We start from the raw sequence: 15,888 nt of genomic DNA on the forward strand, positions 1-15,888 counted from the left end.
TAGGCATGAGCCACCGCACCCAGCCTGATTTTTGTTTTTAATTCTTTTTATGTGGTGTATCACATGTTTTGACTTGTGTATGTTAAAGCATTCCTGGTTTGAAATCCACTTGATCATGGTAGATTATCTTTTTGATATACTGTTGGATCTGGTTAGCTAGTACTTTGTTGAGAATTTTTGCATCTGTGTTCAACAGGGATATTGGTCTGTAGTTTTTTTTGTCATGTCCTTTCCTGGTTTTGGTATTAAAGTGATACTGGCTTCACAGGATGATTTAGGGAGGATTCCCTCTTTCTCTGTCTTTTGGAATAGTTTCAGTAGGATTGGTACCAGTTCTTTGAACATCTGATAGAATTCAGCGGTGAATCCTTCTGGTCCTGGACTTTTTCTTGTTGACAGTTTTTTAAATTGCCGTTTCAATCTCAGTGCTTGTTATTGATCTGTTCAGATTTTCTATTTCTTCCTGGTTTAATCTAGGAGGGTTGTATATTTCCTGGAATTTATCCATCTCCTCTATGTTTTCTAGTTTGTGAGCATAAATGTGTTCATAGTAGCCTTGAATGATCTTTCATATTTCTGTGGTATTGGTTGTTAATATTTCCTGTTTCATTTCTAATTGAACTTATTTGGATCTTCTCTCTTTTCTTGGTTAATCTCACTAATAGGCTATCAATTTTGTTTACCTTTTCAAAGAACCAGCTTTTTGTTTCATTTATCTTTTGTATTTTGTTGTTGTTTCAGTTTCATTTAGTTCTGCTCTGATCTGTTATAGCTTTCCTTCTCCCACATTTGGGTTTGGTTTGTTCTTGTTTCTCTAGTTCTTGAGGTGTGACCTTAGATTGTCAATTTGTGCCCTTTCAAACTTTTTGATGTAGGCACTTAATGCCGTGAACTTTCCTCTTAGCACTGCTTTTGCTGTATCTCAGAGGTTTTGTTAGGTTATGTCACTTTTTTCATTCAGTTCAAAGAATTTTTTAATTTCCGTCTTGATTTCATCGTTGACCCAGAGACATCGAGGAGCAGATTATTTAATTTCCATGTATTTACATGATTTTAAGAATTCCCTTTGGAGTTGATTTCCAGTTTTATTCCACTGTGGTCCGAGAGAGTATTTTATATAATTTTGATTTTCTTAAATTTATTGAGACTTGTTTTGTGGCCTATCACATAGTTTCTATATTGGAGAATATTCCATGAATGGTCTGATGAATAGAATGTATATTCTGCAGTTGTTGGGTAGAATGTTCTGTAAATACCTGTTAAATCCATTTGTTCTAGGATATAGTTTAAGTCCATTGTTTCTATGTTGGCTTTCTGTATTGAAGTCCCCCACTATGAGATGAGATTCTGTTTTGGTGTATTTTGAGATTTTGCTTCAAGATTTAGAACTCCTTTTAGCAGTTTTTGTAAACTGTGCTGGCTTGGTAGTGGCAAGGCAAATTCTCTTAACGCATGAAAAAGACTTTGTCTTTTTGTTTATGAAGCTTAGTTTCACTGGGTACAAAAGTCATGGCTGATAATTATTTGGTCAGCTAATAATTCTTTAATGAGGCTTAAAAATAGGACCTTAATCTTTTCTAGCTTATAGGGTATCTGCTGTTATTAATCTGATAGGTTTTTCCTTTATAGGTTACCTCACAGCTCTTAAGATGTTTTTCCTTCGTCTTGACTAGATAACCTGATGACTATGTGCATAGTTGATAATCTTTTCGTGACAGATTTCCTGGGTGTTCTTTGTGCTTCTTGTATTTGGATGTCTAAATCTCTGGCAAGGCCAGATAAGTTTTTATTCTTTTGTCTTTGTCTTTGTTGGATTGGGTTAATTCAAGAGCTTTGTCTTTGAGCTCTGAAATTCTTTCTTCTACCTGTTTGAATTCTGTTGTTGAAACTTTCCAGTGTATTTTGCATTTCTCTAAATGTGTCTTTCATTTCTAGAAGTTGTGATTGTTTTTTATTTATGATATCTATTTCTCTGGAGATTTTTATCTGTATCCTGTTTGTTTGTTTTTTAATTTAAGTTGGTTTTCATTTTTCTCTGATGCCTCCTTGAGTAGCTTAATAATTGACCTTCCAAATTCTTTTCTGGCAATTCAAAGATTTATTCTTGTTTTGGATCCATTGCTGGTGAGCTAGTGTGATCTTTTAGGGGTATATAGAACCTTGTTTTGTCATATTACCAGAATTGTTTTTCTGGTTCCTTCTCATTTGGGTAGACTATGTCAGAAGAAAGATCTGAGACTCAAGGGCTGCTGTTAAAATTCTTTTGTCCCATAGGGTGATCCTTTGATGTGGTACTCTTCCCCTTCCCTAGAAATAGGGCTTCCTGAGAGCCAGACTACAGTAATTGTTAATGTTCTTCTGAGTTGAGCCACTCAGCAGAGCTACTGCCCTCTAGGCCAGTGGTACTGGAGAGTGTCTGCAAAGAGTCCTGTGATATGGTCTGTCTTCAGGTCCGTATGCCATAGATAGCAGCACTTGATCTGATGGAGGTATTAATAGGAGAGTGAAGTGGACTGTGTTAGAGTACTTGGTTGTAGTTTTGTTTAGTGCACTGGTTTCCTAGAAGGCTAGTTATACTAGCACTGAAGTTATCACATGGACAGACTCAGGACATCTTGTTGGCCAGGATGTTACAGGCAGTGGAATTAGCAGTTGTTTTCTCCTTTCTTGGAGCATGGTGGTTCTGTTGAGTTGTTGTAAGGGCTTGAACTGGTTGGTTCAAGGAGGTTATGCTTTCAAGAGAGTATCAACTGGTAGTATAGAGGGGATATAAGCTTGCCCTAAAGTTTCCTGGATAAGAATTCAGGTTTCTCAGGCAATAGAGCAGAGCCATAGAGCTCCCATGAGTTTATGTCTTTTGTTTACAGCTACCAGGGCCCTTAGAGAAAGACCATCTGGTGGGGTCAGGGTTAGTGTGTCTGAGCTCAGACTTTCCTTGGGTAGAGCTTGCTGGGACTGCTGTGGGTGATGGGAGTGGTAGTTCACAGGCCAATGGTGTTATGTTCTAAGGGGGATTATGGCTTCCTTTGCTGCTTCATACACATCACCAGGGAAATAGGGGAAAGCCGGCAGTGACAGGCCACAGCCAGCAAGGCCAGACTCACTCCTGCCATGCTCCCCCAACAGCCAGTGGAACCAGCTTTATATCCATGCCTTCAGTGCACAGGGCTGAGATATTGCCCCAGACTATAAGCCTGCCTTCCCACTGAGAAAGCAAGCAGGGCTTTCAGGCCCTATCCATCTACCTGCGACAGCTTCTGTGCTCATATCTACACTTCCCATTTGTCTCCTCCCCCCGCAGATTCTGCTCAGGGAAATTCATGCTTATTTGAAATTATTAACAAAGTTCAGCTGAAAGTCTCCTTCTCCCTGTGATCCTTCCCCCCGTTTCATTGGCTGCCCTCTCCAAAGACCGCTGTGAGATAAAGTCAGAAATGGCTTTTCTGGGGACTGGGAGTGCCTATAGGGCTCTTCCTTCTGCTTTTTCTACTTTTATATTTTGCTTGGCTCTCTAAATTCATTGCAGTTCTCCTTCTCCTATGATCTGGACAGTGAGCATGTGTGCAGAGGTGGACCTCCCCTTCTCACACTGTTTTTTGTTTGTTTGTTTTGAGAGGGAGTCTCACTCTGTCAGCCAGGCTGGAGCAGTGCTACAATCTTGGCTCACTGCGACCTCCGCCTACCGGGTTCAAGCGATTCTCCTGCCTCAATTTCCCAAGTAGCTGGGACTACAGGTGCACACTCATGCCTGGCTGAATTTTTTACTTTTAGTAGAGACAGGATTTCACCATGTTGGCCAGGATGGTCTTGAACTCCTGACCTTAAGTGATCCGCCCACCTTGGCCTCCATTAATTCTGGGATTACAGGTGTGAGCCACCTCTTCCGGCCACCCTCTCACACTTTGGACCTTGAGAGCTCGTTTGGAGGTTCTAGGAGGGGAGTGCAGCTATTCATATACCCTTGACCAAAGACTGGTCCTCTATCGGGATGGTCATTCTCTTCAACCAAGCACGCAGCTTCAGGAGCCCTCTCGCACTTTGGGCACTCAGTTTTTCTGCTGTCTTACAGATTTTGCAGCAGCAAGCTGCTTCTTTCAAAGGATCCGTGAATTCTTTTGTTTTTTTCTGGTACGTTCCTGCAGTAGTTCTTGGAGCCAAAGTTCATGATGTGAGTCTCCACATGCTGTTCCGTCTGTCTGAATGGCAAGTTAGTCCTGCCTCCTACCTGCCACTTTGCCCTTACATCAGTCTCATTTTTGTATAGAAAAAGGTTGAGATATATAGTATATATCACATGCACAAATATAGAACATATGCTAAACATGGTTTACCTAGGTGCTTTAAAATTGTTATCTTTGTTTTGTGGTGTTTTGTCGATTTTTACAAGTATATGTTTTACACTGGGATAGTTGGGAGGTTGGCAAGTTGGAAAAGAGAAAGGAAAATGATAAAAGGGTATAGTAGGAATCAAATGATGTATATAACCTGCTTACCAGCAAATTGACCCTTGGATTATTACGTTAACTGATTTTTCTTACTGAGAATTTAGGGACTTTGTATGGCTTTCATTTCTGATTTTCATGATCCTCTCCTCTTTTTCAGTAACAGTAACAAGTAGCCAGAGTACTCCTGCCAAAGCCCCCAGGGTGAAGTACAATCCATCCATTTCTTCCCCATCATCCGCAGCTTGTGCTCCAAGCTGTGCTGGAGACCTCCCTCTTCCTTCAAATACTCCTACGTTCTCTATTAAAACCCCTCCTGCCAAGGCCCGGTCTCCCATCAACAGAAGAGGTTCTGTCTCCTCTGTCTCTCCCAAGCCACCTTCATCTTTCAAGATGTCAATTAGAAACTGGGTGACCCAAACACCCTCCTCATCACCACCTATCACTCCACCTGCTTCTGAGACCAAGATCATGTCTCCAAGAAAAGCCCTCATTCCCGTTAGCCAGAAATCATCCCAAGCAGAGGCTTGCTCTGAGTCTAGAAACAGAGTGAAGAGGAGGCTAGACTCAAGCTGTCTGGAGAGTGTGAAACAAAAGTGTGTGAAGAGTTGTAACTGTGTGACTGAGCTTGATGGCCAAGTTGAAAATCTTCATCTGGATCTGTGCTGCCTTGCTGGTAACCAGGAAGACCTTAGTAAGGACTCTCTAGGTCCTACCAAATCAAGCAAAATTGAAGGAGCTGGTACAAGTATCTCAGAGCCTCCTTCTCCTGTCAGTCCGTATGCTTCAGAAACCTGTGGAACACTACCGCTTCCTTTGAGACCCTGTGGAGAAGGGTCTGAAATGGTAGGCAAAGAGAACAGTTCCCCAGAGAATAAAAACTGGTTGTTGGCCATGGCAGCCAAACGGAAGGCTGAGAATCCATCTCCACGAAGTCCATCATCTCAGACACCCAATTCCAGGAGGCAGAGTGGAAAGACATCACCAGGCCCGGTAAGTCAGCAGTAGTGGGAAGATACATTTCCTAACTTAAAGGGGGCCAGACACCCATATCTCTCATCAGAATGCTTTAAAAAAAAAAATCTATTTATTCCTAGTACTGCCAAATTTAGCACATATACAAAACAAATTTTGCATGGGACATACTTTTACTAAAAATTTTTTGTGCTAAGAAATTATTTTGTTTGTCTGAAATTAAAATATAACTGGATATGCTGTATTTTATCTGGCAACTCTGTTTATTCCCATTAAAATCCCTCCTGTCAGGGTCCGTACTTCTCAGCCCTGTTGCCTGATTCACTAAAGCCTTCATCATGCTCCAGGATATCAATTCAAAAATATCTCCCCTCTCCTGTTAGACAGTATGCCATCCTCTTTTTATAGATAAAGCTGTTGTTCATGGGAAAGTTGCCAACATCCATAAGTAGATTTCCAGTTTGTAATTACATTTTATAATTATTTAAAATACATTGAAACTTAGATACTTACAAAACAATTTCAGTACAGAATCTTTCTAGATTTTTATGATTTCTCCAATCTTTTATAATCATCTTGCCACACCACAATAATACTTTTGACACCTATATCTATTCTTTTTAACATTCAGTGTAGTGTCACTTATCTTTTTAGGATTCATTTCATTGACTGACTTAATATTTAAATTAGATAATATCAGTATCAGAGATTGCTGCCAGAAATAGGTTTGTGAACCTTGAAAAACAAGATTCATTACAGTGTAGGAGGCAGAAGTAGCTGAGATCATTGGGTGAGCTGTGGGCACCAGTCAGAGGGAATAGAAAGCTTCTATTGTTTGCATGTTAAGAGGAGATGGTTAAGGAACTTTGCACTGTACTTCACAGTAGCTCTTGTTATGAGTTATGGAAGTGGTGTCAAGATGATTGAAATAGAATCCAGAATCATCAGCATCATCTGCCATTTTAAAGGGCAGAAGTTAGATAACATTAGGCCTTCATGAGAGCAGGTGGGAGATATGAACACTTTTATTAAATTTAAAAAGTGTTTATTTTAATTACTCCTGCTCTCATGAAGGTATATCCCATAATTTTAGAAAAAAATAAAGACTGCTTAGTATACAAACTGCAATCAAGACCTTGCTATAGAAAGTGGGGGGGGTGGGAGACAGTTATAAGGAATCTTTCCTTCTCTCAAAATTATGACTGCTCTTTATCGCTAGCCAAAATTTCTATTTTTTTTTCCAAGGGAGCTGGTCTCAGCTATATGTTAGCAGAAAAGTAATTTCAATGAAAAACTATTTTTACTAATATATAAATCTTAAAATCTTTAAAAAGTAGAAATAGTGTACTGGTCTCATAATTTCTTTGAAGCTAACAGTTCTTAAAAATTTTTTACCTTTGTCTATATGATGATAACATCAACTTTCAAAAGAGAATAAACAGCTCCCATTCGAATACCTATCTTGTTTGTAAACTGCAGGGGGCTGATTTATTAATTTATTTCAAAAAGGATAGTAATTGTAACCTCTTTGTTTCTTATTAGAGGACTTAGCTAATAATTGTTTTCTATCCACATAAAAAGTCTATGCCTTCTTTTCCTACATAGCATCTGTTAAGCTTTCACTATAATCAGTACAAGTCAGCCAAAAAAGACATTGCAATTCAAAGTATTTGGAGTTGAGGCCAGGCGCTGTGGCTCACGCCTGTAATCCCAGCACTTTGGGAGGCTGAGGCGGGTGGATCACCTGAGGTGAGTTCAAGACCAGCATGACGAAGATGGAGAAACCTCGTCTCTACTAAAAATAAAAAATTACCCCAGTGTGGTGGTGCATGCCTGTAATCCCTGCTACTTAGGCTGAGGCAGGAGAATCCCTTGGACCTGGGAAGCAGAGATTGCAGTAAGCTGAGATCACACCACTGCACTCCAGCCTGGGCGACAAGAGCAAAACTCTGCCTCAAAAAAAAGTATTTGGAGCTGAAAGCAAACTGACTAACAATCAAATTTCTAGACAGTGTAATTTAAGGTACTCCTTAGTAACTTGGTGAGGTAACAGTTGAACTTCAAGCAAATCTCTGAAATCTAAACTTTCTTCTTCTAGGTCACCATTACTCCCAGCTCCATGAGGAAAATCTGCACATACTTCCATAGAAAATCCCAAGAGGACTTCTGTAGTCCTGAACACTCAACAGAATTATAGATTCGAATCTGAGTGAGTTACTGAGCTTTGGTCCACTAAAACAAGATGAAAAATACAAGAGTGACTCTATAACTCTGGTCTTTAAGAAAGCTACCTTTTCATTTTTAGACAAAATATTTTCAATGCTGAAATATACCTAATCTGGTTCTACTACCATAATGTATATGCAGCTTCCCCAGGATGAATGCTGTGTTTAAATTTCATAAAGTAAATTTGTCACTTTAGCATTTTGAATGAATAGTCTTCACTTTTTAAATTATGCATCTTCTCTACAATAATGACATCCAGCTCATGGAGGCAAAAAACAAATTTCTTGTTATTCTCAAACTTTCTATGCTCAGTGGAAAGTATCTGCTAGCCGCAGCATGAGGCCTATGAAGGCTGACTGCTGAAGAAATCCTCTGCTGAAGACCCCTGGTTCTGTTCTGCCTCCAACATGTATAATTTTATTTGAAATACATAATCTTTTCACTATGCTTTTGTGGGTTTTTTTTAAGTATGTGTAAAAATGTGATGTTCAGATAAGTACATTTATATCATCAGTTCAGTGTTAAAATGCAGTTTCTTGAGTTAAAGTCATCTTTATTTTAAATGCAGTGATAAATGTCAGCTCTTTGGAGAAACTAGGAGAGCAACAGCAGAAAGCTGTGTCTTTTTTCTCTCCAATATATCTCCCGATTGAGATTTCAGGTCCCCATGTTTTCACCAAGCAATCTACTATGTCAGCCAACCCAACATCACTTTCTACAGGAGGTTATGATTTTTGCCATTTTCTAGAGGAAGATGTTTTATAAAATAAATTTGGGGTTTGAATTCAGATGCAGCCATCAATTCTCTAGGGGCTGCAATGTTTTAAAAAAATAAGTCATCAGATTTTAAGAAAAAAGCGATGATTTCTTATTGATTTTTTATAAAAGAATATAGCTCTTAACTGGAAATCCAGAACCAGAAACATAAATCTTGAGGTTATCTTCATGTACATAAAAAGCAATAGCCTTCTAGTATAGATAACCCTGAGCCAAAAAGTAATAGAATTTTCTCTAGATATTTAATACAGAGAGTATATAGACTGACTCTAAGTTAATAATGTGCAAAATATCTTAAACATCCCTCCCCTTAATCAACAATTATATGTCAGTGATCATGAACCATTGTTTTATATTTTTCACCTTTGTAACCTCATGGAAAGAGGCTTTATGTACCTTCTAGGTACTATGTACTTAGAAGGGAACCTCCTTCCAATCATGAAACTTCATTTGTTTTGAGGACCGTGTAGACTTTATGGTGAAAATCTATTCTTACTGACAACTTTTTAATTCCTTTGATCTTATAAATTAAAGCTGTAATAACTGAAATTTCATGGGTCAAGTAAGCATAGTTTTATCCAGGGAAAAAAATAAGTAAAGGGAAGCCATAGAATTGCTCTGGTCAAAACCAAACACACCATAGCCTGAACTGAATATTTAGGAAATCTGCTTATATTTGGTGTTTGCTTTTTGACTGTTGGGCTTTGGGAAGATGTTATTTACGACCAATATCTGCCAGTAATGCTGTTTATCTCACTTGCTTTGAAAACCCATTGGGGAAAAAAATCCATGAAAAAGAAAAAGATTGATAAAGCAGATGATTTTGTTTGTATCCCTGCACATCTCCTGGCAGCACTACTGAGTGAAATTGGGATCATTTTGGCTGTCAGAAACTATACTGAGAGTCTACCGGGCATAACATGTTCCCATGGAAAACTAGTGCTTTAAATGGGTGCCAAAGGTCAACTGTAATGAGATCATTATCCCTGACTGTGTCAGTGTCAGACTTTGAGCTGATCCTGAATAATAAAGCCTTACCTTATCTGATGTTCTTTTCTGAGCTTTTTGCATTACCTAGAAGCAGTCTACACAAAAGAACTATAGAAGTAGTCAAGAATCCCTTCTACTTGTTCATTAAATAAAATGTTTACTCCCAAAGTTATAATCTATTTCAAGCTGAAAAAGCTTTTAATAAAAAACATCTTGCTTGGGTCAGACCTTGAGGGTTTAAGATGGCTTGGATTTCTTCATAAAGGAGGGTGGAGTGATGTAGTTCTTTTTCTAAACAAGTATTTCCAGCACAAACTTTTCCATTTGAATACATTTCAAGCACTATTGCTAGGATGCTGTATTAGAGTTTGCTTTTGGCTATTTCAACACAGGCCCTTAATTTACTTTTGTGAGGATGACTGATTTGTCCCTTCAAATGTCTCATCATCTGGACTGCTCATTTAACCGATGATGAATCAAGACCATGCATAGCTACCCTTGTGTTGGGAGTCAGCCGATTATCCCCATCCCCAGCCTTAATAGTTTAAAAGTTTTAACTCTTAGCTTGAAATTAGACTATGGCCATGTTTGTAATATAGGTCGTGTGTGGGTTCAACAAATGCTTTTTGAGAGCCTGTTATAGCCAATACACGACTGCTCTTAAATCTGTTTTTCTGCTTTTCTTAGTCCCTAGAGAGCCAGACTTCCTTTCACATTGCTCTTAAAGCAAAGGTCAAGTAGTCTTACAGAGAAAAATCAATTCCACAACTAGGTAGTGTGGGCAACATTTTACAGATGTGTGTCAGAAGACAGACTGAGTGAAAACATTATACTAGAAAAACTGAGTTAATTTCCTCCCTGTGACAATTCAACACAGGTGGTTTTGCTTCATAATTCCATAAAGGGCTATATGTAGGCCCAGTTGAGCTCTTATCAGCAGATCTCATTGCTTCTCACACAGGTCTTCATGGGGAATTCTTTGCCAGCCCTAGGTATGGGTCATACCACATTACCAATTAACCTATTACTCAGAAAATTCTCGGGGATAAGGGAAAAAAATTGCATTATGCATCAGTTCTTAAGATATTGGTTGGAAGTTATAGGCAGGCTGAATACATTTTGTTGGACTGGAGTTAAGCTTAATGCTTTGATCTCAGGAATACAAGCCTGGCTTGTTATAAGGTAACCATTTTGTTCCCTAAAGTGGTAGCAAAACCTGTTTTATTTCTGAGCTGTGTTTGAATACATGCTAAAAAGTGTAAGGTTTGTTAAGAAATGATGTAAGATAAGTTCAGCCTTTAAAAAAGAAATTACCTGAGCGTATCAAGCAGCTTGTTTATATTGATATGCCTGCAGCAAGTATATACATCACAAATGAGAGATATTATGTTATTAAAGAATAGGCTTGTTTGATCCCCGAAGTTCATCCCTTGCTAAGCCAGGAAAGAGGATTTCTAGGGTATGTAACCACGTTCTTTATTTTGAATTTAAAAGGTTTCATATTCCATTTATACTCCATTTCTCTTTAATTTCCTTAACTTGCCACATGCCCCTTTGTTTTGACATTCTGAATAATTTATATTCAAGCCATGTTGTGAAATATGAATAGCGCGTTTCAAAATGCCTTTGATTGGAAGATGTTTAAGTCAGCCAACATTTACATATCACCTGGGTGCCAAGCCCTGTGTGTGAGGCACCTGGTCTGCAAAGAGTTCCTTTATTTCCAGTTGTCAAAGGAGTCACTTTATAATACCTCAGTAGGCTAAAGTCAGCATTTGAGAGAAACAGCAAAGATCAGATTTCAAGTCCTTTGAATAAAGTTGTTTGTAATCAGCTATTATGTAGCCAGTACTATCTAGAAACCTGCTTTTCCCTCTAGAAACTTAATTCAGCTGCTTAGAACTTTTAACTTCTCAAAGTAAAATAGTTTTGGGATGCATGTTTTCATTATATTCCTTATAAAGTTACAAATAATGGTTGAAAACAAGATCTCTAGTGCCAGACTTCTAGCTTTGAGTCCAAGCTCTAGCTGTGTGACTGATGGTGGACAAGTTATTCAACCCTTAGGTGAATCAGTTTCCTACCTTAAAATGGGATTATGTGGTTATTACATGTAAAGCTCTTAGGACAGTGCCTGGCACATAATACCTAATATTAAACAGTTGCCGTTAGCCGTTAATCTTATCAAGTGTGGAAGGCAACAAAAGCATAAACATTGCCTGGGCCTCCCCGTCCCAGCACTTTTCAAAAGCAGCATGTGGGTCTGTGGAAAAATCTCAGGTTTGAAATTCATGACTTTGTCCTACTACCCGGTACACATGAAAATTATGGAGACTATTTCATATGTGGCCTGTAGCCACTGTTCAAAGAGACCATAATCTGCAAATCTATATCCTGAACTCCTAAACAAACCAAAGCCTTTGCTCACACAAAGCCCACCCTCCCATTTCCTGACTGCTGCCCCCAGCTCGGCTACATTGTTTAAGATGTGAGTACCTTTAGAGAGGAAGCTGCAGCTGCTGGTCTTTAGAGCCAAGAGCCAACTCTTGCTCACTTGTTAGGCTACTGTGGACAAGATAGGTAAAGCTCAAAACAAGCCGTGTTGCATCTCTTAAAATGGGATACAAAAGAAAATTCAAACATTTCATTGAGGAATATAATGAAGACTCTAGATTCTTTGTTCTCATTTGATGAGATTCTTCCCCAGGCTCCTATTTTTTGTTTGTTTGTTTGTTTTGTTTGTTTTGTTTTTTCTCTGCCTGTTTGATCAGGTCTTTATTCAAAAGAAGCTGTCCAAAATGATTTGACCTTTATGGAATGATCAAATTTAAGAGTTTATGCAGCAGGCTTCTTTTCCTCTGTAGGGGGTTTCTTTTCTGCTGGCTTCTATTCAAGGGCTGGTTTCTTGGTAGCTGCTGCCTTTTTTCCTCCTGGAGGTTTCTTCTGCTTCTTAACACCAACAGCAGCCTTCTTTCCTTTCTTTCTTACTACAACAGGCTTTTTGCCTGCAACCCCCTTCTCATCTGATTTGGCTTCTAGTGCTGCTGCTGCTGCGGCCGCCTTATCCACCTGGAGCTTGTGATTCCTGGCCTGGCGGAGAATGGTGTTCCGGCTCATGGTCTTTGCATATGGTTTTAGCTTCAACATGATTCTCAGGTTTTTCAGTGGGTTCTTCTTTAGGATTCTGTGATGAATCTTCTTGCATGGTGCTCGAAGGGCTCTTTGGATCTCTGGGCTTTTCAAGGTTCTGCTGAGATCTGTACTGATCATCTTGTGCATGGGAAAATTGTAGTTACTCTTGAGGGAAGCAGCTTTACACCAAGTGCCATACAATTCATCTAACTTCCGGAAAGCACTTTCAGTCCAAATGCAGAAACGTCCCACATGCCCATCGGGAGCAAGCTTCAAAATGTTCAGTTTGCTTACATTAAGCAGAGTAATTCCAGGGATGTTTCTGAAGGCCTTGATGATACCATTATCCTCATTGTAGATGATGCAGGGGTCTCTGCGCTGGATACGACGACGATTTCTCATTTTGCCTTTGCCAGCTGTCATTCGCTGAGAGGCATAGACCTTTTTGATATCATTCCAGGCTTTAAGTTTCTTAAGAAGCAAAACAGCCTCCTTGGTCTTCTTGTGGCCTTCAACTTTATCTTCAACTACCAAAGGAAGTTCAGGAACTTCCTCAATACGATGACCTTTAGACATGACCAGTGCTGGTAAGGCTGAGGCAGCCAGGGCAGAACAGATGGCATATTGTTTTTGGGTTGTGTTCACTCTACAATGCCAACGGCGCCAGGTTTTGGTTGGTGCAAACATTTGGCCTCCACGATACATATTTCCAAAAGCACCCTGGCCAGAACAGTGAGTCCCACCACCTCAAACTCTGGGAATTCGAGCCACACCTCTGCCAGTACCCCAAGACTCAGCACTAGTCTGATGGCCTGCTAACTCACTGACAGCATAGGACTGTCTGTTGTTTTTGCACAAGTTGGTATGAACAAAGTTCACAATATCTGGTTGAATAGGAGCCTTGAATACAGCAGGCAAAGTGACATTTTTGCCAGATGACTCCCCCTTTTCGGAGTACACGGATATCAGTGGGCGGGCACATGCCATGGCGGAGAGAGGAGACAGCCACGCTCCTCTCTATTTTTGATGCCTATAATACTTGTTGCCATTGTCACATCAGTGTGAAAATGCTTGATGTTTTGGTGGATAAATTCAGCATTGGGGTTTCAGCTGTTATCTGAGCATCAGATTTATGCTACCACTAATGCTATTAGGGACTCTAGTTTCCAATTTACAGGAACTTATGGAATGTGGCATGCCTTTATTAGAAGCTGGCATCTGCTCCTTTGTGCCAGTTATCAATTTAAATGAAGATGTTTAGAGCCGGGTTGTTTTTTGATTGATAACAGCCTTGCTTACTTCTGAAGTCAAGGTCTAAAAGTAATTATACAAATCACCCCTTTCCTCTATCAATATATTACCAGGTGATATATGTTACTGAAACAAAACTAAGTAAACCATCTGGCCTTGCTATGTTGACATGTAGTTAGCAAATATTGTTGTAACATGTCACTTGATAATCATTCGGCATGACTTAGTTTCTCTTCCACCTTTCCCCCATCCCGTGCAGTAAGTTCAAACACAGTTTTCCAAGAATTATTTGAAAAGAAGCATAAGAGGGGGATTTATTAAATATATCTGTGAAATAACTTATTCGTGGCTTAGGAACTGAGAAATTAAAATCCAGTGGGCATTGTTGCCTCTATAATAGGCAACATTCAGCCCAACCATTAATGTCAAGTTAGAAATGCTGCTTCCTCAAAAGCCCTCTTGGATTTAGAGAGTTTTATATGGGAGTGAGAGACTTAAGAGTCCAAAAATCAATGTCTTCACAAAGAGGTTTACTAGAAGACAAGTTAAAACGAACATTAATATCTTGAGTGTGGTTATGATAAACACTTCCCAACTCCCTAATTAGATTACGAGATATTGGCCTTGGAATGCTGCACGTGTAATTAAGTATCTGGCTTTGGAAAACTCTCCTAAAACCAAGAAATGTGACAAAGTCTGAAGTTATACACAGAAAGCCTGCAGGATAAGAAAAATTAGAATGATTAGGAATACTTTCTATTCGAGCCAATTCTCTTATATGATCAATTGCACAAAGAGAGGATGCTGCTTAGAGCAGCTTGTTAATTTGAGTTATCCTTTGGTGTCCTCTTGCCTGCCTGTTTACATTGACAGCATTTCTAATCCCATTTATATTCTCCCTTTTTATGTCATTTTGGCCACTGGACTCAGTTGAATAGTGCATGAAGCCAGGGTTGTGGCCCCAAATGGGCCAATTCATTTCACTCTGTGTATTCTGTGGCCATAGGCAGCATCTCACATGCCTGCCCTAGCCAGCCACTCCACAAGGAGGGATGGATAGAGTTTAGACTCAGTATAAATGCTGGATACAAACTCATAGTATATATCCTCACTACACAACATGAAAGCATTCTGAATACTGCCTGTCTTTCCTCTTCCTGCCTGAAGACCAAATGTATAAACTTCTTATAATCAGTTATAGATTATTTTATTTAATGCACACTCCTCTACACACTTACAACCCTATAAATGAGTACAATTATTATCCCTGTTTTTTTTTTTTTTTTCAGATAAGGGAACTAAAATACAAGTTAAATAACTTGCCCAAGGATATGTAGCAAGTGGCAGCTTATAGATTTGGTCTGACTCAAAGCCCACAGTCTTAATTCCCACCCTAGAGTGTCTGTCCCTGGCACTCCCCATCAATCAAATACATGCTTTCCACTGTCAGTACCTTCAAGAGAGAAGAACTCTCAAAATACATTTTCTACTAGAGTAATATATGAAGAAATATTATTCCTTAGGAGAAGAAGCCATTCTGAACTGTAGAAGGAAGGATATGTGCAGGACTAGAAGCTAGAATCATTACTGACAGTGTGTTATAGGAGGACAGGAAGAAGACTGGTGAACACAGTGGTAGGAAAACAGGAACAAAAGCACAGAAGTTAAAATTAGAAAAAGTGAAAAAAGGCTTGCCCCCAAATATGACAGGAGAGAATGAAGATAAAGATCCACATGCCCTGTGACCCAACAGTTCCACCCTTCTACCCGAGAGAAGCTTAACATGCGCTGGGACACGTATAAAGATGTTTATGGCAGCATTGTTTATGCTAAGTGAAAGGCTGGAAATAATCCAAATGTCTGTCCACAGTAGAATGGATAAACTGCAATACTCATAACAACAGTATATAACAATGAGATGGAAAAGGATGAACTAGCTACAGGACAATGTCAATGAATGGTTAGAACATTGAGCAAAAGAAGCAAGAAATAGTAATGTGCACAGTATGACTGCATTCAGATCAAGTGTTAGAAGACACTTGAAATACTAACTAGTATAGGATACGTACATGGGTGGTAAACAGCAAAACAAAAT

General features: G+C 39.2%; 1 protein-coding gene and 1 pseudogene across 6 annotated transcripts in view; one reads left to right on the plus strand and one right to left on the minus strand.

Moving 5' to 3' along the window:
• DTL (denticleless E3 ubiquitin protein ligase adapter) overlaps nt 1-15,888 on the plus strand; it is an 84,787-nt gene that overhangs the window by 52,240 nt on the left and 16,659 nt on the right. For 4 of the 5 annotated variants that reach the window (XM_078356613.1, XM_002760547.6, XM_078356615.1 and 1 more), the window contains 2 exons: nt 4,603-5,435; nt 7,516-9,467. In XM_078356613.1, coding sequence (XP_078212739.1) covers nt 4,603-5,435; nt 7,516-7,614 — 932 coding nt within the window. In that variant the 3' untranslated portion in view covers nt 7,615-9,467. Of the gene's footprint in view, nt 1-4,602; nt 5,436-7,515; nt 9,468-15,888 lie in introns of those variants that run through there. The other variant, XM_078356614.1, reaches the window with a different exon arrangement.
• Nucleotides 11,036-13,554, minus strand: LOC100386622 (large ribosomal subunit protein uL4 pseudogene; annotated as a pseudogene). Its single transcript, XR_615364.5, has one exon. The product of XR_615364.5 is annotated as a large ribosomal subunit protein uL4 pseudogene (transcript).

This window comes from Callithrix jacchus, chromosome 19 (assembly GCF_049354715.1).
Source record: "Callithrix jacchus isolate 240 chromosome 19, calJac240_pri, whole genome shotgun sequence".
Lineage (NCBI taxonomy): Eukaryota > Metazoa > Chordata > Mammalia > Primates > Cebidae > Callithrix > Callithrix jacchus.